Source organism: Scatophagus argus, chromosome 13 (genome assembly GCF_020382885.2).
Source record: "Scatophagus argus isolate fScaArg1 chromosome 13, fScaArg1.pri, whole genome shotgun sequence".
In the NCBI taxonomy this organism is placed as follows: Eukaryota; Metazoa; Chordata; class Actinopteri; family Scatophagidae; genus Scatophagus; species Scatophagus argus.
Genome location: NC_058505.1, coordinates 17,304,036 through 17,330,154, shown reverse-complemented (window position 1 = coordinate 17,330,154; position 26,119 = coordinate 17,304,036). Strand labels below are relative to the sequence as shown.

General features: G+C 41.4%; 2 protein-coding genes across 5 annotated transcripts in view; one reads left to right on the top strand and one right to left on the bottom strand.

Annotated features, from left to right (window-relative positions):
* LOC124069293 (amyloid beta A4 precursor protein-binding family B member 1-interacting protein-like) overlaps positions 1–5,342 on the top strand; it is a 12,284-nt gene extending 6,942 nt beyond the window's left edge. The window contains exons 4-13 of the mRNA XM_046408312.1: positions 80–267; positions 351–410; positions 486–645; positions 1,034–1,155; positions 1,248–1,322; positions 1,801–1,944; positions 2,530–2,640; positions 3,781–3,879; positions 4,011–4,095; positions 4,212–5,342. Of these exons, the coding sequence (XP_046264268.1) occupies positions 80–267; positions 351–410; positions 486–645; positions 1,034–1,155; positions 1,248–1,322; positions 1,801–1,944; positions 2,530–2,640; positions 3,781–3,879; positions 4,011–4,095; positions 4,212–4,300 (1,133 nt within the window). The 3' untranslated portion in view covers positions 4,301–5,342. The remainder of the gene's footprint in view (positions 1–79; positions 268–350; positions 411–485; positions 646–1,033; positions 1,156–1,247; positions 1,323–1,800; positions 1,945–2,529; positions 2,641–3,780; positions 3,880–4,010; positions 4,096–4,211) is intronic.
* Positions 4,393–26,119, bottom strand: LOC124069291 (abl interactor 1-like). 4 transcript variants are annotated; one of them, XM_046408308.1, is made up of 11 exons: positions 25,845–26,119; positions 21,504–21,671; positions 17,411–17,587; positions 14,427–14,441; positions 13,583–13,686; positions 13,190–13,330; positions 12,258–12,358; positions 11,254–11,469; positions 9,640–9,729; positions 7,196–7,381; positions 4,393–7,093 (listed from the first exon to the last, which is right to left on the bottom strand). In XM_046408308.1, the coding sequence occupies exons 1-11, from the start codon at positions 25,959–25,961 to the stop codon at positions 6,918–6,920; spliced, it is 1,491 nt and encodes a 496-aa protein (XP_046264264.1). In that variant the 5' UTR covers positions 25,962–26,119; the 3' UTR covers positions 4,393–6,917. The 4 variants fall into 4 exon arrangements, with proteins under 4 accessions (XP_046264264.1, XP_046264266.1, XP_046264265.1 ...); XM_046408310.1 differs by lacking the exon at positions 9,640–9,729; XM_046408309.1 differs by lacking the exon at positions 14,427–14,441 and having other exon boundaries at positions 25,845–26,115.

Here is a 26,119-nt window from a genome sequence, read left to right as displayed (position 1 = left end):
TCTGTGAATTGAACCAATGACCTTTACAAAGTAGCTTCTTTAACCTTTAAGCCACAACCACATCTTTATCTCCTTACAGAGTGTCTTAATGAGCTGGAGGATAATGACCTGGATGTTTTGGTGGCAGCCCTTGAGTCAAAACCAACCAATACCAGCAGTGGTACTGACAGTCAGATTGCAACATCAGCTGTGACTCATGAATATGAGCCAGTCGCTGCCCTTTCTCAACCTTCAAACACCACTGAATCATCTGGAGTGCTGCAGATGGTAATCTGTTGCTGATCATAAAGTTGTAATTTCATGACAAAATGATAACTGTCTTCATTTTATGCTTCCTGTGCAAATCCCAGACAAAGGCAGACAAAATTCAGGTGGCTCTGGAGAAGCTGAAAGAAGCCAAAGTGAGGAAGGTAAATTCAGATGGATCTTGTGTGTCCTTCTTCACCATGCAGTTACACAGTTAATGAGCTTGCTGTCTCTCCTAGTTGATAATAAAGGTGCTGATGAGTGACGGCAGCTCTAAGACACTGATGGTAGATGAGAGACAGACAGTCCGGGAGGTTTTGGACAAGCTGTTTGAGAAGACACACTGTGACTGCAGCATCGACTGGAGCCTGTGTGAGACCAACCCTGAGCTGCAGACTGGTGAGATGGGCAGGCACAAATGCTGCACATGCACTCAGATCATATGCAGGCAAGCACATATAGCACATGCAAGTAAACTCCTCCACGGAGGCAGGAGACACTGATACACAGAGGACTGAAGACCGATCAAGGAGGTCAGGGTCAAGAGGTTTTTATTGTCATTTCACTGTTTACAGTAACAGTAAACAGTGAAATGAAACAGCGTTTAAATATACCTATAATAACTGTACATAGTGCAAACTGATGCCAGACTGTACATAATGCACAGGACTGTACATAGTGCACAAGGACCACGCAGACTATACACACAGCACTGAGAGCATATAAGACTATACATGCTGCAGAAAGACTATACACCCTTTCAAAGGCTGGTTTCTCATCATTTCAGAAAGAGGCTTTGAGGACCATGAATATTTAGTGGAGCCGCTGTCTGTGTGGACTCGCCACACTGAAAACAAAATCTATTTTGAGTTAAGACCTCAGAAGTACATGATGTTCAACCACCCTCAGGTGAGAATGAGCAGTGCGTGCATCTTATTCTTTCTTCTTCAAAGGTCAATTACATGTATTATCACTTACTGAACTTTTTTTCTCCCTGAAAGTTATTTTACATGTGGAGAAAGAAGAAATCATGTTTGAATGAGGTTAACGAGCAAGCCAAACGACTCTTAATCAAGGTCAGTTCCTGTACCACATTGAGAGCCATATTACTGGAATTTATCATTGAAATAACTGGATTACTGTTACTTATTATTGGCTTTCTGGTTGCCAGTATCCAGATAAATGATATCCTTGAATATCTGATCATTAGACTATTGTGTTCTCTACCTTTCTCCTGAACCCAGTTAAAAGTGATCTGCATCCATCTCCTGTGCAGTACTGAAAGCTTCCATATTAGGCCGTTTGGGTTCTGTTTTTAGGAAGCGTCATATCTCCTACCATTGTTGGATGCAGACGACACCCTGCTGTAACTGTTGAATAGTTTGCTGCTCACTATTATATTCTTTCATTAATTTACTTATATATTACCTCCTAATTATCTCAGCAGTCTATAAATAATTGTATTTTTTTAAATACTGAAGATACGGTTGTTATTTTTCTCTATCCTGTGGTAATTTCTGTTTTGCATGTAATCTTTGTGCTCTAACCCTGCAGGAGAATTTTGGAGGTTCTGCTCTGATTGTTCCTGATCTCGAGGGCACACTGTACCTAAAGGAAGATGGCAAAAAGGTTTGGAAACCTCGTTACTTCGTGCTCAGGGCCTCCGGCATCTACTATGTACCCAAAGGAAAAACCAAGGTTCGGCATATCACATAAGTTTTTGAACAATGAAAACATTCTACAGCATATTTCATTTTTAATGCAAGCGTGTCTATGGTGCACTGTTGATACCAATTAATTGTTGCTCAGGCGACAACAGGTAGGTGAGAGAATCCACCTCCTACACATTTCTGATAGGCTGTTGTCATGACAGTGAAACTGGTAAATACTCAGTTATGGTTATGATTCATGTAGTGGGTTTTTTGGCACCAGGCACATAAGGAAAAAGATAACCCAGTTTATTTGCATATCACTTCCTGTCTGCCAAACTACTGGTAGCTGAAAGGTGTTTAAATTTACAACGTGAATTTTAATCTTTACATTTACTCAAACAATATAAATTAAAAATTGACTATGGAAGAAACCATAGTCAATTTGAGTGAATTTAATATGAATTAAACTTAACAGTCATGGTGCCTGTCAAGATATAAAGACAAAAACTATCATGATCCCATACTGACATGATAACATGAAACTTATTATAATAAAATCACCTAAGGAATGAATGTGTTCAACATTTCTAAGACTTCTCCTGGCGTCTGCTTTATTTCCTGTGTCCGGCAGTCTTCCAGTGATCTCGTCTGCTTCATCCATTTTGAAAAAGTCAACATCTACACCACCAATAACTACAAACAAAAATACAAAGCTCCCACCAATTTCTGCTTCATTCTAAAGGTAAGCTCAACAAATGTGATCACCGAAGGCATACAGTGATGTACAGTGATTGTCTCAAAAGTGAACCCAACTAGTTTTTGTGTTTTAAAAAGTCCAGATTGATACCTGCAGATAAGATATCACATCACACAAACGCAAAATGGCACCGTTCACTCTTAAACGACCCCAAATCCGCTTACTGTAAGGTGCTCTCTGCATTTCACAAGAGTTTGGCAGCTAAGTCGTCGTATGGGGAAGTGAGCCGAATTAGGAAAACAAACAAACAAAAAAGGAACAAACAAGAAACCTCAACTGGTTTTGCTGTGAGTGCACAGTGTCATTCCGATAGACTGTCTGTATGTGCTTCTCACCCGTGAGAACCATGACAAAACAACAGCAAATCCAATTTTCCAGTCCATCAAATGTTTTTTTTTGTCTCATGAAAACTTTCATAGCCACATAAAGCATTCCTCATATTTGGCTGTTTGTTTGCAATTATAGCAAATTAATCAAGAGACAGACACATTCCCAGTGTAGACCAGTATTATTCTTCATAGTCCACAGTGCAGGAACAGCTTGGTGTTGGCTGCCCTCTGCTGGCTCTTGTGTGTACATCAAACACTCAAACTGAGAGTGGAGATAGAGAATTTGTATTCGAAAGAAGCAGTCAACCACAATGTCAATCTGAGAAAATAATCGCAGTAACATGAATCCCACAGTCCAAAATACTTGGCATAGGATGCAGTGTTTCTGGCGCATGACCTATGCTAGGAATTAATAGTCAGGATATTTAAAACTTCAAAAAAACAGCCATGACAGGCACCCAGGGAGCAACGAGGGGGGGGTTATGTGCTTTGCTCAAGGGCACATCAGCCAGCTAATGGGGGGGCTTAAAGCAGTGTAGGATCATGGCAGTTTTAACAGTCACCATGACTGTTAGGTCATGGGGTTGGTAGCCATTGATCAATCACTCAACCACACCCAAATTTTTCCTGCCAGTCCGGGGTGGAAGTGCACCAGTGACCCTCCGGTCACAAGCCGCTTCTCAAACCTCTAGGCCACAGCTTTTGTAAGTGCTCCAACTTTACAGGGGTGCACTACTAAAATCATGGGAGTGCCCCTATAATATCACTCTTCTCTTCACCTGTACTCTTTTCCCAGCATCCCTGCATCCAGAAAGAGTCGCCCTACATCAGGTTCCTGTGCTGTGAAGATGAAAAGACACTGCTGCTTTGGGTCAACTCCATCAGAATAGCCAAGGTGAGATTCAACACTGCAACACAGATTACTTTAACGTGAGCAAATCCATTAGAAATCTAATTGCAGTTTAGCTTTAAATTCTAAACATTTAATCACTGATAAAGTTTAAAACCCATGTGTCCTCTGTTCAGTATGGGACTTCCCTGTACACAAACTACCAGGCTGCAATTAAGAGAGCCTCCACTTTGCAGATTCTGCACTCCACTGCACATAAAGGTAATTCTGCACATTAGAGTCTGTTTGGTATATAAACACCTCTAAGAAGTGTGGCTGCACATTTACACCCCCAAACCCATACCTCTGGGATAATTCTCATTTGATTGTCCTTACAGACAAATCTAGCAGTCGCGCTGAAGACTATCCACACGAGCCACCACCTGACTTCATCCCTCCTCCTCCTCATGGACACACACAAGTTTGACGCACAGCTTTGCTGTTCTTTGTGTCAGGTTTAACTTTTTGCCAATCTAGCCTTCACTGTGCTCTATTTATTTTCAGATGTATAATGATAGCTCAGATGCATAATGATATTTATTCCTAGTTTGTTTTTGACGCCTGCTCCAACAGCTTTATGACACACAAATCACACACTTCTGTTTCAATGAGCGGTTTATTACAAAAAGACTGTACATAAATTTCAATGAACACATCCTATGTACAAACTGAGAGAAGAAGACAAATACTGAATTCTGTTCCCATGAACATTTAAGTTACTGCCCCCCCTCCCCCACCCCATGTTTCATCATTAAGAAAACACACATCAAAGAGAGGCGCATTGACCTGTGATGCCCTGAAATGTTAGATGTTAAGTGGTAAACATTACAAAGTCTTGCACGTCAGTGGTTGTCTCATGATTTCTCTATGGAAAAAAAGTATAAATTAATCCTTTACATCCAAACTGCAAGCGAACCTTCAGCAGTCTGACACAAACACAAGCTGAATGCGAAGCTAGAAATGCGTTAGGTAGAAAAAGTTGTTTCTCACAAAAAAATGACCTCATGATGGAAAAAATACAATCAAGAATGAGATGTAGTTGCAAATCATTCACTGTAATGATGTTTAGATGCTTTCATGTACAGAATACTGTCCGTTTGATGTGTTTTCTGGTGTGTGTGAACCTGCAAGCCTCTGGATCACAATCCCCACACAAAATAAAGAAGTCTGTATCCATTTCATAATAAAGTCCATGCTCAATGCCCTTTATTCTCAAAGTACTTATGTATAAGTATTTATGTTTGTTTATGTTACAAAAGTGGCTGCTGAGATAAACATTACCGATAACATATGACAGCACGGTTCCTCTCTAAGAGCAGGTACCTTATTTTGCAAAAGTAGCACAAATAAAAAGTCTTCATATCAGCACTGTTTTTAAGACCTTGGGAGTGTAATTCATTCCTACACTCAGCTAGCATGTGTCATTCATATGGAGCACAGACTTTTATCAGTATCTGTGTGTAGACACAGACCGAATCTAGCTTTAATACATTACCGCTGAGCTGCCGACATTCACTAAACGCAGAGGTGACTGAAGATGATTACAATCAAAGCTGACTCATAGTCCCCCTCTGGAACAAAGTAATGCGACTACTACAGTATTTAGAGCAGTCTAGTTTTGAGGTTGTTTGGGTTGGTGATGATGGTTATTGAGCACCAATGTAAAGCACCACACCAGCAACCACTGAAAGAACAGACGACGAGCGTAAATGTTGGTCGATACTTGTGGACAGTAACTCGAAATCGAAGCAATGACCGTTTTTGTAAAGTCATCGCAGTTGCTGACAACGAATCAGTGCAGCTACTCCAACACAATGAAAACAATATGAAAACATACCTTCCTCAGCTTCACATTTCTAAAGCATCTCAGAGCTCTGCTACAGTAGCTGGACAGCATCACCAAATACACTGACAGTGATCAGAATGACAGTCGTGACTGAACACAGAAAAATAAAAACGTCTATACACGGCCACTTCGCCGTTAAAATGGCACTGTGAGTGATGAATAAAATTAACATTAATATTCAAGTAAAAATAAACAAATAATATTTGAAAACAACATCTTAGGTTGGCATCACCTCCACTGACGCTGATGGAAACTCACAGGTGAAACACTGACATATGTACTGTACTGGCATCTTGTCACGTTACGGTTTATATACAAGTTAGATAACGGAAAGGAAAGAAGAGACTGTTTTCTTTTTTTTTTCTTGCATTTTTTCTTTGCATTCTATACACTCTGTTCACCCTTTAGAACAGCATCCGCACAGACACAGAGCATAGTAAATACACAACTCCAGGTTTGCTTTTGTTCCCTCAATAAACATCTTGTAATTTGGACATCGACGGCATTGAACATTCAGTCGTGTCCTAATGCACTTTTTGATGTTTGTTTGTCCTTATTCTGACAAGGTGAGATGGATGTTTTTGAAAGAAGGGAAGGGTTGGTCTGCTGGTCCACAGTGCAAATAAAGGGGCAGGAGTGTCTGTGAAGCATTTTATCATGATAATGCCACTCTGCCTCAGACTATTCATGAAATCGTAGTAATACTTCACTGTCTACATCTACTGCATAATGAAAATACTAGACATGTCGGCTGCACGTACACGTACACGAACACTAAATCTAGATCTACTTTGCATTCTTTAAACTATTATGACTGTATGTAATTTCCTGTGAGGCAAAATGTGATGGTTAAAGTTCGAAAAGCGCTACCGACACAGGCAGCAAAAAGGCTTTTATCTCCCCCCTTTAATCCACAGTGTAAACTAACAGACCGACGTTCCTCCAAAGCTCCCTGCACCCTCCCTTCTTTCGGTCTTTGTGCGACTCTTTTTTTTTTTTTTTCTTTCTTAAAGATGGGTGCATCACCTGAAGAAAAGTCATGTAAATGAGCCTTGTAAATTCACCATGGCACTTCATTCAGTATGGGACCTCTATGAGCTGTGATCGCCGGACTGCATACATGTGTACATGTTCACGGTTTTACCTCTGTTCAAAACTGCAGGGATGTTTCGGGTGCGTTTTTTTTTTTTTTCCTTTTTTAGTCAGCATAGTGCATGATGGACTCCACATAGTTTCCTGGGAAGAGTCCGGTGACGCCGTTACAGACACCTTCAAACCAGCCGTCATCGTTCTTCTTGATTATGTAGATGATGGCTCCTTCCATGAAGGACAGCTCGTCCTCCTTATCCTTGGTGTAGTCATAGATGGCCACAACTGGGAGAAATAACATCAAAGAAAATTAATTAAAAAATGATGAATGAGTTGAGTTGAAGATATGCTGACCACCACACCGTCGTTTTTTTTACTGTCTCTGACCTTTCTCTAAATAAGCCTTGGGGGCCCAGTGGGGGTCTCCGTCAGAATAGGGATCACTGTAATGGACCACCGCGGCCTCCTCTTCCTCGTAGTCCACAGGTGGTGGAGGAGGTGGGGGAGAGGGCTCCTCAAACACACCGATGTCTTCTGGGGGAGGGGGAGGAGGTGGGGCAGGGCTGTCTGTTACTGAACGAGGACAGAAAGAGAATCAGAGAGACGACAGAGACATCAAAGGAGGACAAAAGCAAGACAGGAGTGTCTTACTCACTGCAGAATGTGTGTATTCATTCCATTTCAAAATTCAATACCTTTTCAGAATCTCTTTTATTGGACTGGGTTAGCACCATTACCATGGTAAAGCAATCTGTATTGGTTCTATAACTATTTTTGGTAACAACAAATGTCAATGTGCACAGGGACAGTGGGACTATATTACAATAGGAAATAAGCAATATAATTTTCTAGACTTTAAATCAGCATACATATTGTCAAATTAGTCATGTGGACCAACAGAAACAGTTAGTTAATCAGGAGACCTATGCACACCCTAAATGTTATTGTAGATGTGCAGTGCATTAAAATGGTCATTAGAGGGCAGCTTAGGGTCCTTTTTATCTTTAGCTAAAGTGGTCATTCAGCATCTACTACCACTACTACTACTGTGGAGATGATTTTAGAAATACTCAAGTCTGACGACCAAACATTTCTGGTAAATTGCAGAATGTATCTCTTTACAGTTTCTAAACCCCCCAACTCCTCAGATCTCTGCATCCACAACGGTAGCTACAGCCCTGCCAGTACTGCTAGGAAAACTACAAGTTGTATTTTTCAGCTATTCCACCAGCAGGTTATGTTTTTTTCGTTACTTTTAATTCCTATTTACTCCAACTATGACATCACCTTAAAACATTCACTCGCTTGTGTTTCTATTTCAAATCAGCAGTGGCATTTTAAGCATACCCTTAAAAAATAAACACCCTCAATGTTCCCCTGTGTCACTTTAGTGAGAGAGAGAGACCGTGTGTGTGTTGTGTGTGTTGTGTGCGTGTATGCTGACATTCAGGGTGCTTCTCTGTATGAAGGTTAAGGGCTCAGCGGAAAAGGAACTGTGTTTTTTTTTATTTTCTTTTTATTTGTGTGTTCCCAAAGGTGCGTGGCGTTAACGTGGGTGGATCAGCGTTTACTGAAAGTGTGATTTTTATAAGCTTTCCTCAGTCCTGACACAGTCTTCTGTCTCATTTATGCTTGTCATACAGGGGTCCTCTCTAGGTCTCCCTGTTCTCAAACTCCTCTCTAACTAATTCATAAACCTGCTCTTGAATTAAACAAACTGCAATGATGCGTCAGAGGACTGAATCTCATGCATCCTTTCAATTCCGATCTGCTTACACACCTTTTTTTCCACTGGCCTGACAACTGACTTTAAATCTACTTAAACATCAAGAGCTAAAAATGCTTCACTTTATAACAATAGTTATAGTTAGTAATAGTAATAGTTAGTCTTGGAATTTATTATTCCAACCCATTACTTATTCAAAGGTCTGTGTAAACACAGAAAACATAACATTTAGTCAGAGTTTAAGTATATAGTCGACAAGGACTATATCTGACTTAATATCAACAACTTCCAAAACAATTCTGAGTAATTTACAATTCAGGCAGAAGACCTTCTCCAAAAACACTAAAAAAGCATGTGTGGGTGCCATTTTCTAAGTGTTATCCACTATTGAAGAGATCAGCATTTTTTGGCTCACTGTTTTTATTTGTTCAACATCAGTGTTCAGTGCTGTGAAATGCATCACTTCCTGTCTGCCTGAGGTCCTCTGCTGAGAAAGACTTTCCAGAAACTGTCTGTTTGGAAGAACAAAGGTGAAAGATTTAAGGTTTAAGGGGTCATCTGTATTTTATTTGACTGTAAGACTCATAATCAGAATTGTTCTTCAGGTCAGTGTGTTGGCTGCCTGCACTACGTTCGACCTGATAGCTACAGACAGTCAGATCGCTACACCGCTGCATCTCTCCAGACAGGCGGGTGGTGAATCAGGACAAGGCATCAGGTCACGTTTTCTCTCCTCAGTGGACAGACAGCACAGGATGCACGCTTTCAGTAATCCATCACCATGGCAACAGACAGACATCCGCGGGGCGTGCCCCCCCCCCAACCCCGAATACAGTGTGAGAAAAGGTGTGCCGAGTGTAGCAAGCCACAGGAGGAGCGTGAGGGGTGTGTGGACAAGAGATGAAGAGATGTAATGAAAGGCGTCTCTATGTATGTATGCTTGCATATGCAGACATCTACAATCTGATGAGATTTGACGACATTCTGAGGTTGTTGGAAAAGCGCAAGTACACAAGAGTGTGTGCACAGTATACGGTGGATTTAATTGCGTGTTTATCTACTTAACGAAGTGTGTACATGACTTTGTATGGATTTTTCTACTTACTGCTCTCCTGCATTCTGGCAACAAAGCCGGTCAGAGGGATCTGTGGTGTGAGCTGGACCATTGGAGGAGGAGGCGGAGGAGCCACAGACACTGGAGCAGCAACACCCAGAGAGGCAGACAAAGCGCCAGAGAGACAGAAAAGGAAGGAGGTGGACAGGGAGAAAGACAAATGACAAGACAGGAGCAAAATAAGATGGAACAGAGGTGATAAAGTCCGGAATGTCGGAAGAGAAAAACAAAAAAAAGCTTGTGAGTGAGCGAAACAGTGCAGGGAGCATTGCTGGGCAACTCATTTACACATTTCCAATCAGTGCTCTTTTGTACTGCGTTCTTCAAGCTGGGATAAAGACGCAGTCGTCTCATCTCAGCCTGAGAATCTACCTCATCAGCATTTGTCAAAAGCAAAGGCTGTAGCTCAAGCTGCAAAGCACCACATGGACCCAAAAACAGGACAGTGATAAAGTGACCGCTCAGTAGCTGTGAGGTAGGAATAGCAGCAGAGATGTGGGTTCTCAAATAAAAGCATTTAGAAGTAGAGCTGCAGCATCTGTATCTCATCTGACTGGTAACTAAATTAAAAAAACAAGCTGGTGTGGATCAAGTCTGATATTCAGTTCAGTCACACCCGTTATAATCTCCATCTCCTGCCCTGAAATGACGCGTGTGTCGTCTTAAAAAGGGACATACATAAATAAGACAAATAATAATAAGACCATAAATAGGACACAGCTGTCCTCACTCAAAGACATGATGTCACACACACTCACACCACGGTGATAAATCACAGGTAATGGAGGGGTGTCTGTTACCTCACTGGGCAGTAACGTCTTATTATGCAGAGCTGCATCCATCCACAGCTACACCCTATGAGATCAGTGAGCTCCCTTGTGTACCGGAACCAGCTTGTACTCGCATCAAACTTTCTAAAATATTCAGCAAAAATCAAAATGGATCTCTCACTTTGATTACATATGATGTCCCAGTTTTAGTCCCTGGTTGATGCAGCTCTGCATCATTGTCTCTCTACTCCCACAAGAGACAGACAGCCTCCTCCTTCCGCGCCAAGGAAGATGCTTGTCTTTTGAGTGGGAAGCCATTAGAGGAGAATGGCACAGAGTGACGCCTGCCAAAATGAATTCCACTTTTCTGATAAAAAATATGCACATGTCCTGGGTTTCCCCTTGACCCGCAGCTGTTTGCGTGTTTTCTTCCCTGCTATGAGTCCTGCCTTCCGGCCTGGCTCTCCTGAATGTCTCTCCTTCTCCGGCTGACTAAAGTGATAATGTCACAACTCGATTAGAAATGATAATGAAACACTCTGCACAGCAGTGCTGAGGTGGGAAGCCTTCATCATTTATGAGTTCAGTAATTATGGCTTATCATTCATTTTCATTAACTTATGAAAGGGCTAAAGCATATTTTTTTAGAAATCTTTTAGTGGTTTAACAGAATTATGCAGAACAACAAATGGACAGCACAATAACATATACATATGTAAGAGCGGACAGGAACATACATTCATGCTCCATCAGACTAGATAAGTCTGCACCCACCACCTATTAAACCACATCACTCATAACATACACACATTATTGATCATTAAAGGTATTAAACCTGAGTTCTGTGGGTAGGCAGGGCCCCCATTGATGTGGGGCTGCTGAGAGGAGACGGAGGGCGCGCGGCGGTAGGTGCCGGTGGCCGACACCATGGAGGCCGAGGAGGTGGTGGAGGAGTTGTGACGGGAGATCTGGCGGGAGATGGTGCCGAACTGGGACATGGGTACGGGACCCAAGCCGGGGCCCTGCGGCACTGAGGCCGAGGAGGTCGCCACTGCAGGAGGGAGAGAGAGAGAGAGAGAGATAGAGAGAGAGAGACATGAACACATAAAAACCTCAGCCCGATTAGTCACTTTTAGGTGATGACCTAAAAGCGTATGCACTCATTTAAATATATTTGCAGAATGTGAGTAAAAATAAGATGTTCCTGTTGGTTTAATAGGTGCATTTACATTCAGTTTAGTCAACACTACAGGTCCACAGAGATAAAAAAAACAAAACAAAATATAGAAACAGTACCATGCCCATTATGCAAAAACACTCATTATCTTAGTCTTGACCACTCAAATATTTCTCACTTCACAGGGTGCTTTCCTTCTTGGATTTGCCTGCACAGCAGTTTGTATATTTAATGTATGTTTAAGCACAAAATAAAAACCTTTACCTTCACAATACTACTGTGTACCTGCAGTGTTTGTTCATAGATTAATATACAAGTGCAGACACCGATGTCTGCATTAAAGCTAAATACTGCCAGTTTTTCTATGATCTATACTGATGTCTTCAATATTAAGTGAAATTTCATAAATGTACCTTTAATGTTTAATGTATATAAATGTTTGCTGTATTACTCATGGTTTTAACTGTTTGACTTCCGTTTGACCTCATAAATGTCAGTTTAAGTGGATGTGATGATGGTCAGGACAGGAACGGACCCATGACAAAGGACGAGTGCCACACAAGGAGGTACAGTGAAAAGGTTGCAAATATCCATTAGTGTAAACAGCAGTGAGTCCACACTCACCTGTGGTGAGCAGTAAGGCCACAGCTGGTGAGACTCACCTTGCCCCATACTAGGAGGGGACGGGGTGGGAACCGCTAGAGGAACACCAACTCCACTGCCCCCACTGTTCTCCCTACCGCCACTGCCGCCACTGCTGCCACTGTAGACAGAGAGAGACAGAGTGTCCACGGTGATTATTAGAGGATGTGTGAGACAAACTTAATTACATATATGACAGCGTATGACATCCTATTATTACTCTCCCACACGTCATTCCAACATAACAATATTCTTGTCACTGTGGCAACAGATTCACAGTGAATATGCTGCGTCTGCTGTCTGGCACAGTCACACACTGTTCATGCAAGCATGCATTTACGTTTGCAGTTACACAGCAGAACAAAAACACTACAAGAGCAGAGTGTTGCTTTGGATGCAAACAGAGAACCACATCCAAATTTAAAGCAGATTTATTTATAAAGGAGACAAATTCAGCCTTTAGATGTTAAATTGCAAATCTGAACATGAGCTGCTTTAAGCATTGCTTAAATTTGAAATAACAGTGTGGTCATAACCAGCAAGGGCAGATGAGACCTATAATAGCTTCAGTTACCAACCACATCCTCTTTACAAAGGACACAGGAAATACAGTCTTCAATTTGGAAAGCACTGGCACGAGCAGACTGGTATACTCACAGTCTTTTCTATGCATGAGCAGGTGAAACTAGGAAACGAGGACTATGATGATCAAGTTTAATTTCAGGGCTTTTTTTGTTCATATTGACTGAAATAGACACGTGTCTATGTCCTGCCATTGTTCTTGTATTAAAAGGGCCACAAGTACTACATTCTTCATTTAATATGAGGTTGACAACTCTCAAACACCATCAACAGCCTCATCGTGTTTGCTAGTAAATTCTGGTTTAATATGGTCTCACTCTGATGTGGCTTCAGGGATCAGAATATGTTTAAAGGAGAGGGTCTGTGCAACCTGTGTGTCCTGGGTCTCTGGTTGAGGGAGGCTGTGCGTGCGGGGCTGTGCTGGCTGCCCAGTCGAGCCGGGCTCGTCATGTAGTCATTGGGCACCACGGGAGGCTTCACTGGCTCCAGAGTCTTGTAGGAAGTATTACGCCTGCATACAGTTAAACACAGCCAAAGAGAACACAGATACTTCTCAATGTTTTCATGATGTGAGAGGAAGTGCTTTGATTTTACACATGCTGTACATTATCAATATATAAAGCTACAGTGATGTAACAGTACAGAATCACATCCTGTGCCCAAAAACTACTTGCCCTGTTTGCGCAAGTATGCATAGATGTGCAAGAAGAAGACATACAAGTATTTTAAAAACTCCTACTGCAACCGAACTGTACATTCTTACCCCAGGGTACCACGACCAGCCATGGGGGGGCTTGGGGGTTTCTGTGTGGGTGGGTTGGTCCTGGAAAGCGTCCCTCCTCGTCCTGCTGCATTGTTCCCATGTTGCTAGAGGAACAACGACAAGTTAAAACAGCTTTCATGTGATCTGATTCGCTGACACCAGTGCACCCCCGCCCTTCCCATTGGATAGTTAGGCTTAAACTTTGAATGATTATGTAAAACTTGAATTACTTTTAAAGATCATCTCATCTTTAGTTTCAACAGAGTGTCATTTTTTGGGACAGTGGCATAAAGAATTTTTCATGCACAGACAAATATAAAGACACAGTAGAAGACAGGGAGATATGAGCAGGTGATTGGCTGCCTTTGTTAGAAAAATTGTGCATGTAAAATGGGGTAGCACTCATTGACTGGTATATGAAAGAAGATGTACAGTACATAGGAATATGTGTTGAGAGTAAATATTGCAAATATGACATATAACGCTCAATATGTCTTGTTGCTGTTGTGCTATTATACTATTGAGCTGGCTATACTATATTCACGGTAGAATTTCACACCAAGCTTATACTCACCATGATTACATTACATACATTACATACATAAAGTTGGACTAAAGACAGCCAGTGACCTTGTGACTGGAGTTAAACAGGCAACAAGACATGAAAAGACGCTAATGTGTATTGATGCTGATTGGTTGCGTTGTATTTGCCCATAAAAACTTTGATGTTTTTCTTGTATGTTTTAACAAATGAAAGGCAGTTTTAATGGGTGCACGGATACCTTGACTGATGGGAGATCTGTCAACACATGACAAAAGGAAGAGAAAGACAACCATCTCTTACCTTGGCCTTAAGCCACTGAGTGCAAGCAAGGAAAAAGGGAAGACAGAAAACAACATATGCTCATTGGTTAATGGTGAGAGCAAGTGTGAAATTTAAGCATTACGTATGAAAGCTAAATCTATTCTTCTTTAGCTCATTTTATGCACAGTATATAAAGTTGAGAGAGCATCATGAAGGGAGTAGAGAAAAGGACAACCAGCCAGACCGAAGAGAAGAAGCTGACTGGCCAGCAAAGTGACCAACATATTGACAAAATGATAGGCAGTGTTTGCATAGAAGGTCAGTTCCCTGTTAGCTATTGGTAATCGTTGTTTTAAGACAGTATCACTTTCTCATGATTGTTTCCTAACACTGAAAAATTGACTGTCAATATGTTTACATTGTTAAATATATACTACATTTGAACCTAAACGGTCATTCTTTCACTGAAGTCAGACAATATCTTATCACATTAGGGCTAATGATGACAGTGACATATTCAAACATTGAATGCTGAAACATACCATTGACACCTAACTCATATTAAAATAATATAAAAGCAGCACGGTGTTACCGGCAACTCAATATACTAGATGCTACACAACATACAATATACTAATAATCAAAATTGTAACTGGTAATTCATTTTCAACTAATGAAATGAGCAACTAATTGCTTCACCACGACTCATGTTCTCAACTCACCCTGAGCCAATTTACTCAATATTTATTACAATATTTGGCCTTTAACGTGTAACAATAAACCCTCAGACACCTGCATGCCAGAGATGAAACCCACACCAAACATCCCAATTTCGATTTTCAGCTTTACACAGCGAAGGAAGAGATAACTTCCTTTCGTTCTATTTTGTAATCCAAAATAAAAAGAGCAGAAAAAGTGTACTCTCAGTCAAAGCTTCTCCCCGACCCTGTTTGCATGTATGCTCTGTGTTTAGACTAGTGTTACGCACTGTAATCAGAATGGAATCACTTAAATTGCCAGACACCCTGGATATAATAGGCAGTGCCTGAGCTTCATGCGGCTGTGCTGACGTTTTAAGGGTTGCACTAAGAAAAAAAAAAAACTGGGCAGTAAAGCACAATGAGGTCATAAATAACAGCAGCGATGTGTTCAGACCGTAGGAGTGGTTGTAATGTGGCTCAAACTATGTCACCCTGGTAACAGCCAGTAACGCCAATAAAGGCTGTTACGGTGTGCGGGCGACACAGTCATCCGTTGATGTGTGAATGGGTCTTCCCATGTACAAGTCTGACGTCCCATCAAGGCGTGGGTGAACTCCCCTGGTTATGTGGATGAAAGGCAGCAGGGTGATAATGACGCCCTGAACGCGCGAGGGAATCCACCACAGCCAGGAGCAAACAGGCTGTCAGGATGGAGTATCAATAAGCTGCTATTTCTCACACGGTATGAACACACCATGGCCAGGTATATGTACACAGCAAACACACACGCCAACACATGTGCATTAATATATTTCTCAGAACTCTGTGCATATCTGTCTAGCGTCTGCTGCAGTGGTGAGCATGAAATAATATTATTCCTTCTGAATTATTCACAAACGTGTGTGAGAGAGAAACTGTTCTAGGCGGAAAAATATGGAATGAAATATGTATTCCTGTTTGCACCGAGCCAGACAAATGCACAGCTATGAACTTAAATAAAGCCACACACACACACACAAAAACACACAAAGCCAGACAGAGAAATCAAAGGGAATTCAAAATGAACCAGAAGCCAAGAAGTCTTCAATCCCCACAAGTTTTCTTCCTTACTAAATAATTACATAAGTCTTAACTGAAAAAATAAATGAATTAAAATATGTGAACTCTCCATGTATAGACTCGTGAAATGAGTAAGTTTACAGATGGCTGAGTCATGCTTCTGTTAAGTGTTGGCAGTACGAATTGCTGTTTTCCTATGAAGGTATATCTGAGAGGGACGGCTGCACATTTTCTCGCATCTTCACTGATCTGTACTGATTTCTGCAGGGATCCATCATTTGCAGCATCTGTGAATGGTGTTTCATTTGCATAGTGGGCCATGCCAAATCTATTTCAGTGTGAGCCAGCTCTCAGAGGGGGAAACACTAGCTTTTGAATTCGAATCAGCGGATGTTTGAAAATCTGCGGACAGCCTCTATCTCAACAGAGACAGACAGGGATGAAGAGGCCGACTCAAAGACGCTGCGGAAATGCGTGACACCAGCAGTCAGTGTGCATCAGCATGTGCACACACTCACACACAAGCGGAAAACACACTGAATGTTATAAAGAGGAAAAAGAAGAAGAGTGGAGAGGAGAAGTCGGATGGATCATGTGGAGAGAGAATAAAAAAATTGAAGAATGATCCGGAAAGGGTTGAAAGAATATTTTCCCACAGTTCAGCTGGAGATGTCATGGTCTGAGTAGCACTTGGCAAAGATGTCGAACTCTTGCTCATTCTGTATACTCCACACTCACACACACCTTTCTATTAAATTCCAACTACGGAAGTTGTTACTGGGCATGAACAAAACCTGTGACAAGCAAAGCACATTATGCTTCTAACTGAGCATCTCATTCTTGGACGAGCATTTGTTATGTTTCATGATTCTGTACTTAATTAACTAAAAGGCCAGAGTATTGATTGGGGTGTAGTGTGAGTGAATGTGTGTGAGTGACTTATGAAAGTGTTACCGTGAATTCGTTCACATGAAGGTGCCAGGTGTCGACTTGACTAAGTACGTGTTTTCATGTCTAGCAAAATTGATTAACACTGGAAATAAGACAATATTTTAAGTTAATGACTTTGGGATTTAGCTGCAGCAGCCTGGCTGCGAAGCTGGAACAGAGTCAGAGGTGCTTTTAGAAAACCAACAGCTTAAAAGTGAACAGAAAATAGGAGGCTCCTGAGTAAATAAATGCACTGAAATTTAAGTCCATTTCCCTTCACTAAAGTCTGTTTTGCTTACCCTGAAACAAACTATGAAGGACCAAAAACCTTACTTTGACGCCGTGTCCCACGTCATCCAACAGCGTGTAGTCGATGGGCTTTCGAATGTAGCGCACGGGTCGCTCCATGTTGCCAGGGGCAATGATCTTGTGGGTGCGAGAGGTGTTTTTATTAGTGGTCAGGATGCCAATCTCTCGACGTGCCACCTTCTCCTTATGGATATCCACCGTCTGAAAGAGGAAGAAATGAAAGGGGACATGAGAGACTGGGTACAACCAATGTACACTTCCCATACTGTATACTCAACATTCTTAAAATGTATTGATTTCACTCAGCAGTTGAGTTTATTTTAGACAGGTTATTATTGGAGACATTCATGACTTTGAATTTTCCCTGTAAAGAGACTGGATCGAATTTACTAAAAAGGCCTTCGTAGTGCCTGCTGCAGTTAATGCAGACCTAACACTTACAACATCTGTTTCACGTTAAAACCCCCTGAGGAGCTCAGAGGGCTTAACCATCTCCCTTCCCTTCCCTTCAGGCATTTTATTATAAAATATCTTCTAGAAGTATTCATATCATAGTTTCATATCAACAGAATAAAACAGAATAAACTCCAAAAGCACAGCAAAGTTTTCTTTTCTTCTTTTTTTTTTAATTTAGTTCTTTTTTAGAACCTTTCTTTAGTGTTGAAATGGTCACATTTAAGAATAATTGTGGAGTCCCTCAGGGCTCTGTTTAAGACCTAATCATTTCATGTTCCTACTCTCCTACTTTTTATGTAATAATGTTTGGTTTTACTATATTTACTATTGACTTAAGCATATTTATTATTTGTTTGAGAACTTTGGAAGACAGCTGCTGTTCCCAGGCATTTTTTTTTTTGGCTACAGCCTACAATCACACATCAGCATTTCATTTGCTTGTCCCGTTCCCCCATGTTGTTTGATATTAATTAGGAACAGAAAGCAGCAGAATGAACACGTATTTGTCGAATTTTACTTGGTTGATTCCTCCCTGGGTTTTTTTTTTTTTTTTAAATCCCAAGGCTTCCCACTGCTTGGACACACTTTCGGGGTTCAGCTTTTGAACTCCTACTGACCCACCATTCTGTTCTACTGGCCTACACTTTGGGGCCCATTTGATGAAGTCTCCCTTTAAGCCCTCACACCAGGAGCAATTGGAAATACCAGTGACCTCCATCTCTTCTGTGATTACAGTCATCATTGCTCACAGCACCCATTCACAGCAGGCGCCTTACAGACCGGCCTTCAATTTATGAATGATAGATGAAACTGGAAGGAATGAGGAAAGAAGGGAGGGAGGGAAAGCTGAACATAATGTAGGGAAGAATGAGGGAGGACGGACAGCTTCATCTTTGGAATATGAGGACACACTTGGGAGAAGAGTGCTGACGTGTGCGTTATTAATGCCTGTTTGAGACATAACACCGTAAATACTGCACCTTCTCTGCATTGGTGCACACTAGATTGTAAAAGACACTAAACTGCAGAGAAAACAAATAAGTATGTGTGTGCGTGTATATGTGAGTGTTTTGTAAGTAGTGCTGTTATGTGCATGCGAGACCCACACAACAACGAGGTCACGCATCAGTCACCACTCAGACGTCTCATCCAGTGGACTCGACAGCTCCACTGTCACCGCCTCTCTCAGGGCGCTGGAGATGAAAGAATTCAACTGAGAGAATGAAAGTCTGATAGGCACTGTGAAGCTGACCAGCAACCGCTGCTCCCTCCTGCTGTGCAAAGCTGTCCCTGTGTCTGATGTGAAGTCTGTGAGAGACGTATACACAGAACGAGCTGGGCTCTTTTTTTAGGAGAGGAAACTGAAGAGACACGCCCAGCTTCAAATGGGAAGTTGAGAAAAGAGGACCCGCCTATTTCCTGCCAGTGATGGTGGAGTGAAGATTAGAGAAAGTGAGAACAGAACTCAGAAGGTCAGAAAGATGCAGACATTGAGAGATGTAAGAAAAACAAAAACAAATGGCTGTCATGATCAATGATCATATGGAGAAGAAAGGAAAATCTTCAGGGTACCTTTACCAAATTACAATTGTTGTCCACAGCCCACAACCTGACCATACTGTTATATCATTAAAGAGTCATCAAAACTGAAGCAGCACTGCAACAAGCCAGGCACACATCTGTGGCCGATGCCTGGACCCTGTCAGCTTCATTTCAGCATTTCTTCTACACGCACGCGGCTAAAAATGAAGTCAGCTAAGTGAGGTAATCTTCACGAAACATCTAGACATAATAACTGTTACATTATCACTGATGACAGCGTCTGTCCTTCCTGCGCTCTCTCAATCTTGTGCTCTTTTGTAATCTCTTTATTCTAACAAACATCTGGCTGTCTGCTCGACCGGCAGCGTGAGCAGACGGCACAGCTGTGCTATTTTCACTGCTGGATCTATACAGTTGTTTCACCCTAATAAATCTATGTTTTAGCAAATGATTAGTCTCTCAACAGTGCAGTCGAACAAGTTGTACATTTTCATTGCTCTTGTTGATGTCTTCCAGCAAGAGGAAAATATGATGTATTCTGTATGGGGATTCCAAGTCAACAGATGTGTGATTTCATACATCAATGATCTCATATATGGCTAAGCAACAAATAAGAGGACAAAATATTCTGGAGCTGTGAATAAAATCTGTGTAAACTAAACTGTGTAACTCAGATACAATGCTACAATCATTCTGCACTAGAGAGGATTTGACATTGAGCAGATGGCACCTTCTGAGAATAAAGGAGCATACGAACAGAAAGCAAACAGCAAGACACAAGGAGATGGAAAAGAGGAGTAAGGAGACTCATGGGAAGGTCTTTTATGTTTTAGATGACAACAGAATCCCTGGTTTGAGTTAAGACACCAGAACTGAATGCACACAAATATTTAGACACAACCATGGATGGCAACACTGTGGTCTTGCAGTCAGGCAGTAGCATTTCTTGTATAATTTTGCCTCCTCTGCTGTGGACTTTTAAATCCTACGGAGATCGGAATTGAATTTGGCAGCAGTGTTTGGATACCTTTTCCTACTCATCTCAAATCTTTCGAGTCAAGACAACCAAAGCCAAAAAAAAATGCTTGAAAGAATTCATAGAATTATTCATAGAATAACAAATCAAAGGTTGGGGACATACCTGTATGGGATGTATGGAAAAGTAAATTAACTTTTCTCAGCATTCAGACGGTAGCTGTTTTAAGTCTCCACCTTGATTGACGGTTAGAGACATAAATAGGTTAAATGACCATACTAACCATCTGTACTGGCTTTGTTGTCAACCAGATCAGTGTGGTTACAAGGCCCCATGAAGCTATTGTATCTGAAGCAACAATATCAAAAGTAGTGACCATCTCTAAAGGATCAATAAAAGATTTTGTTGTTAGACTGCACCTGACTGTACTCCACCCTTCAGCCTGTGGAGCTGCGCAGGAGCTGAAAGAGCTAACCAGGCGAAAGAGCTGGCGTCAGGATTTCACTTCAACCCTGACAGGCTTAATGAAGCACACAGGGAGGGGACAGGGGGACATTCACTGGCTGACAGGCATGGTGGCAGGATGAAGTGCACAGACAGATACAGAGAGGACTGCTGACGAGGCAAGAGGGACTGAAGAGGGGCTGTGGAGGTTTGGCAGCTCCACCCTAATCCACGCCCCTGTCGTATCGGTCTGTCTTTATAATGTGAAAATGTGTCATTGAGTGCTTTGGTGTTATGACGCAGAATAACACCTGCACGTTTGCACATGAACAGGTTTAGTCTTCAGATGACAATCCTTAAAATCACACCCTGATTCACCTTCTTCGACGGGATATAGAAAATAGCAACAGTTGGTAAATGTGACAATTCAACCATATGATAAATACTACTGTGGGAATATCACATTAAAAGACAACAGGTAAACATGAACACGTTTTAACTTTGCATTAACATCAAACAGCATCTACAGCAAATTAAAACAGAAGAGACAGAGGATGTGAAGAGCCTGTTTCAAATAAAGGCTTTGTTCTCTCTGCAGAGGAGGTAAATAAAGGCCCTTATGCCATTACGCATTTACATAAATACAATTTATTTGTGCATATGATCTGTGTATGTATCTTCCAGGGCTGTACTGTATACCTGGGAGATGTGGTTGATAGAGGACTCCATGCGTCGTAGCTGTGAGGCCTGGATGTCCAGCAGCTGCAGCACATTGTTAGCTAAGGCATTGATCTGGTAGGCCACGCTGGCCAGAGACTGGGTGGTGTAGGCCTTGGTCTCTTCCAGGGCCTTCTTCTTGTCTTGAGCCTAACACAGAGAGGACAGAAGGACAGAGAGGAAGAGAAAACACAAGGCAGAAAAATTAGTGGAAGGATGTGTGGGTGGGACAAATGGAGAAGCTGGCAGAGGGAAGCAAATTGTAAGCTCTAGAAAACCCAAGAGGAAATACTGCACTCTCATTGTTACTCTCATATCAGCTGTGTGAGCGGGAGTCAGAGGGCAGCTTTCTGCAGGGAACTGTATTTGTATTTGGATCATTCATTCTGAGCTGTTAAACTGCAAAGTCCTGGTAAGATCTGAAGGGAAGTGAGCAAGAGCTTAAGATTCTCAGAGGGAATGACTTTGTGGAGGCAAAGCAGCCTGGAAAGGGACAGCAATAACATCCGAATACCTCAACGACAACATGAGACAGGTGCATGGTGGGAGTTGAGCCCAGTGAGCAGGAATGCCAAGACATTTCATAGGATACCAAAACTTCACCCGGCTGTGCAAGCCATCTGTTTCTGGAGACCTTTAAATAGCAAAGGGACTGAATGGACATATTTTTAGTTTGGAAACAAAACAAGGACAATGCAGTCACACAGAGACCCAGAAGTCCAATAGGAGACTGACAGTCTTTTGCAGAAAACTGGAAGCAAGATTGCTGTTAGGAATCATTTACGATATAAATTGGACATGTATGACACAGGGATAAATGACGCTAGTTGGAACCAGTCGACATGAGAAATATTGACATAATGTGCACTGATGTGTTCCAAGTGAAATGTTGCTTTATGAAAAAAAAATATCTAATGTACTAATGTTAACAATACAGGCATATCTAAACAGTAAAATATAATAATGTAACAGTAAAATGTGAACAAAATGTAATAATGTAATAAATGAATAAATACATCATCCACATCTCTGCAATACATATGAAGCTATAGGCCAGAAAATGACAAATGTAGCTAAGCAAAAACACTGGAAGCAAGGGGAAACATCTAGCTTGGCTCTCTCCAAACCAAAGTTTAAAAAGTATGTCTACGCACCAGCACCTCTAAAGCTCCCTTATTAGCCTAACTTGTTTGACTAATCTGTTCAAAAATAGAACCAACAAACAAGTTGCGGTTTAACAGGAAGTTACATGGTGAAACACACTACCTGTTCCTCCTGTTTCCTGTCTTAATATTAATATGAGTTAATCACCTTGTCACTTCTGCTCCATACCTAACAGAGTGGTGTCAGTCTAATCATTCAACTCTCAAGCAAATAAGTGTGTGTTTGTTTTTAAATACCAAACGATTACTTTAAAAAAAGCTTGCACCAACTGAATTTGATCTGTCGCGGTTCAGCCTGAACAGCCTGCACAGTGACACCACTTTATAACATGATCACCTGCTCACCTGTTACCTGGCAAACCACCTGCAGCACCAATAACTGTTACAAGATGTCTGGCAGGACCTGCAGGTCAGCCCATCCCATGCAGAGATTTGACTGCCAGTTGAGCCAGAAGAGCGAAACATCACTAGCTTGCTCAGCATTTCCAAAGAGACTGGAACTGGTCCTCACACCAGACCTTGGATCATGCTGACTTATGTTTCTGAGGACATGTGCAGACTACTGAATCACCTTGCAGAGTCACAATTTGCGATTCATGAGTCACTTACACAGGAAGTTTTAAAGAAAAACACACAGAGATAATAACATTAGTACACATTGTTATCATTAACAGAAGAAAATGTGAACTGGGGTTTAACGAAAAATTAAAACTTAAAATAGTATCAAACTAATTAAGAAATATTCTGAAAATATCCTACACAGAAACTCCATGTTAATAATAGGTTCATCCCTCTAATAGATATTATTCATTCTGGATTTCTCACTCTCCAACCCACCTGCTCCTGCTTTGAGATATTATGTTTCGTATTAAGCTCACAAAAGGCTTTTTTAAAAGGGGTCGCCTTTAAAAAAAGTCTTTCTTTATTGTTAAGTAAGTGCCAGCCTCAACAATGTACTAAAATAGAGAAATTTCTGAGTGCCATATCAGAGTGAACACCAGGTCTGACTATGGAATATCATTAACCTCATGAGTCAGGAATGAAACAGCCATGAGTCAGAGGGGTATCATGTGAACTGACAAGGGGATTTTGAAGGGTCAACATTGGGAAACGTTAAGTGCATTCATGAGAGTTTATCTAACAGTCTTTTCTTCACACATCATCTTGAAGAGAGGGGAAACTATTTCTCTTCAGCTTAAAAAAAATTATACTGATACCAAATGGTCCATTCAAAGAAGTACCACTCAAACACACTGATTGGCACTTTGAGGTTTAGATATGCAAACCCCATACTAGAACAAAACTATGTGGTGTACATAGTCTTAAGATGAACCTGGTGTTCATCATAAGACTCAGCATTTAAAAAAAAGAAATGCTAAGTTCTGTCTGAAAACCAGCAGCAGCATATGTGTCCCAAAAATCATTCAAAGAGTCGCTATTTTTGTATACAAAGGCCTTAAAAAGGGTAGTAACAAAGCCGAATTCTGCTTTCATGCCAGGTTTTTTTTAAATGGCTCATTTCAAATATCTAATCTAAGAATAAAACTCTCTTTCTTCACCATCCCAAAGTGGATTTACATATCAGGGCATGCTTTTCCTTTGTGCAATTTTGCTGTTCCATTTTATGGTGTGAATACATCAACTGCTTTTATAAAGATGTTTTTTTCTGCAGGATCAGACTATCAGGTATTATTTCACCAACAGAATATGTAACCAAAGAGGTTTTAAAAAATAGCCACTGGGAGTAATCAGCTAAATTAAAAACTGGATTCAGAATACAGAAACATATTTCACGCATAACGCTAGTGCATACTATATAAGCACAAACTATAACGCTTTGTTATCATAAATGCATTTAAAAACACTTGACTTAGATGATATCTCAAATCTCTTGGTCCATCGTGCATGAAAGTATTCGCTGTTGTCTGTCTCATTCAACGTCACGTACATGGATGCAACAACGATGACGGTAATAAATCCTATTTGAATGCTGCCAGCAATTTCTATTTCCTTTGCATTCTGGTAATTAGTCACATGATGTGACCCATACAAAAAATGAAAGAGATAATATGATGCAGACATGCTGTGGCAAAAAGAATGAACTGATATTACTTTAAGAATGATTGACTGATAGATCAGCCTTATCAGTCAGCAAAAATATGAACAAAATTACAAGTTGGGGAGCACAAGGCACAAGGGTTTGTCTCCAACTTGTGAACCACTCCTTATCCTCACACTGATTGAACAATCAGTTGGTACATGCCATAACAAGCAGGCACACCTATTCCATAACATGCACCATGCATTTGATTACAAACAACTAATCTGTATCTAGCATTAGAGAAGACATATGACATCTGCATCAGAGCTACACATCAAAAGTCTTACGTGACTTCAGACTTTTAAAGCCTTATGGGCCTGGCCTACAGGAGGATATCCAGTAATAACAGGCAACCCCACAGATGAGCGATGCCTGGAGCCTTAAAGACTAAATATCTCATAGAAAATCGTTGTAACAGCCCTTTACTCAGGATGCTACAGATATAGTGAGCTTATGGTGACCGCGCGTTTAATTGTATCTTAATAACATAATTATTTGTCTTGTATGGCGTAGTATAATAGTTAGTATCCTTAAACACTTACAGTTTTGCTAATGTTGACTTTTAAATTTTGCACGAGTACAACTGCAATTTAGAGATGTAATCCCCCCCCCCCCCCCCCCTTTTTTGCCCCTTTATAACACGGTTATGTGGTCGCATGTCCTCGTATGAAAAAGGACAGTTAACTAATCTGATCATATTCTGCCTCAGGTAGCTATCAGAGAATGCAGTCAGTGACAAACCACTAGGTCTTAACAACGACACACCCTCTAAAAGCCCCCAGCACATATCTACATGTCGAGTGCAGCCTTTTAATGTGAACACGGCTCCGGTAAACGGGGCTGACTAGCTTAAACGGGAAAAACGCGAAATACACGGCGACTGAATCATTGTACCGGGAGAAAAAGGCCACTCCGTGTAGCTAGCGGTTTGAGGATCCCTTTCGTGGCCACCAGCATTTCCTGTCCCTGTGGTTTCACTCACTTCTACTACAGCACCGCAGACACGACGGAGACAACTGATAAATCCAAGAAATTTAACCGCCGTTAAGCGCCTCTTACCTGAACATAATTGTTTTCACAGTATTCCGCAACCCGGGACAGATTCTGGTAGCTTTCTACAAGAGCTCTTTTGCCGGCAGGGATTTCCTCCTCTAATAGCATTTGTAGCTCTGCCATCTTACATCCCTTTGCATTTCTCTCCTCTCTGTCCTTTTCAGTGTGGCGAGGCGGTGATGCTGTGGTGTGTTGCTGAGAGAGGGGCTCCCCCGCCTGGCATTGTGCGGCCGCTGGCCTCCGATTCACAACGGCCCGTGACTAATGGCAGATACGTAATC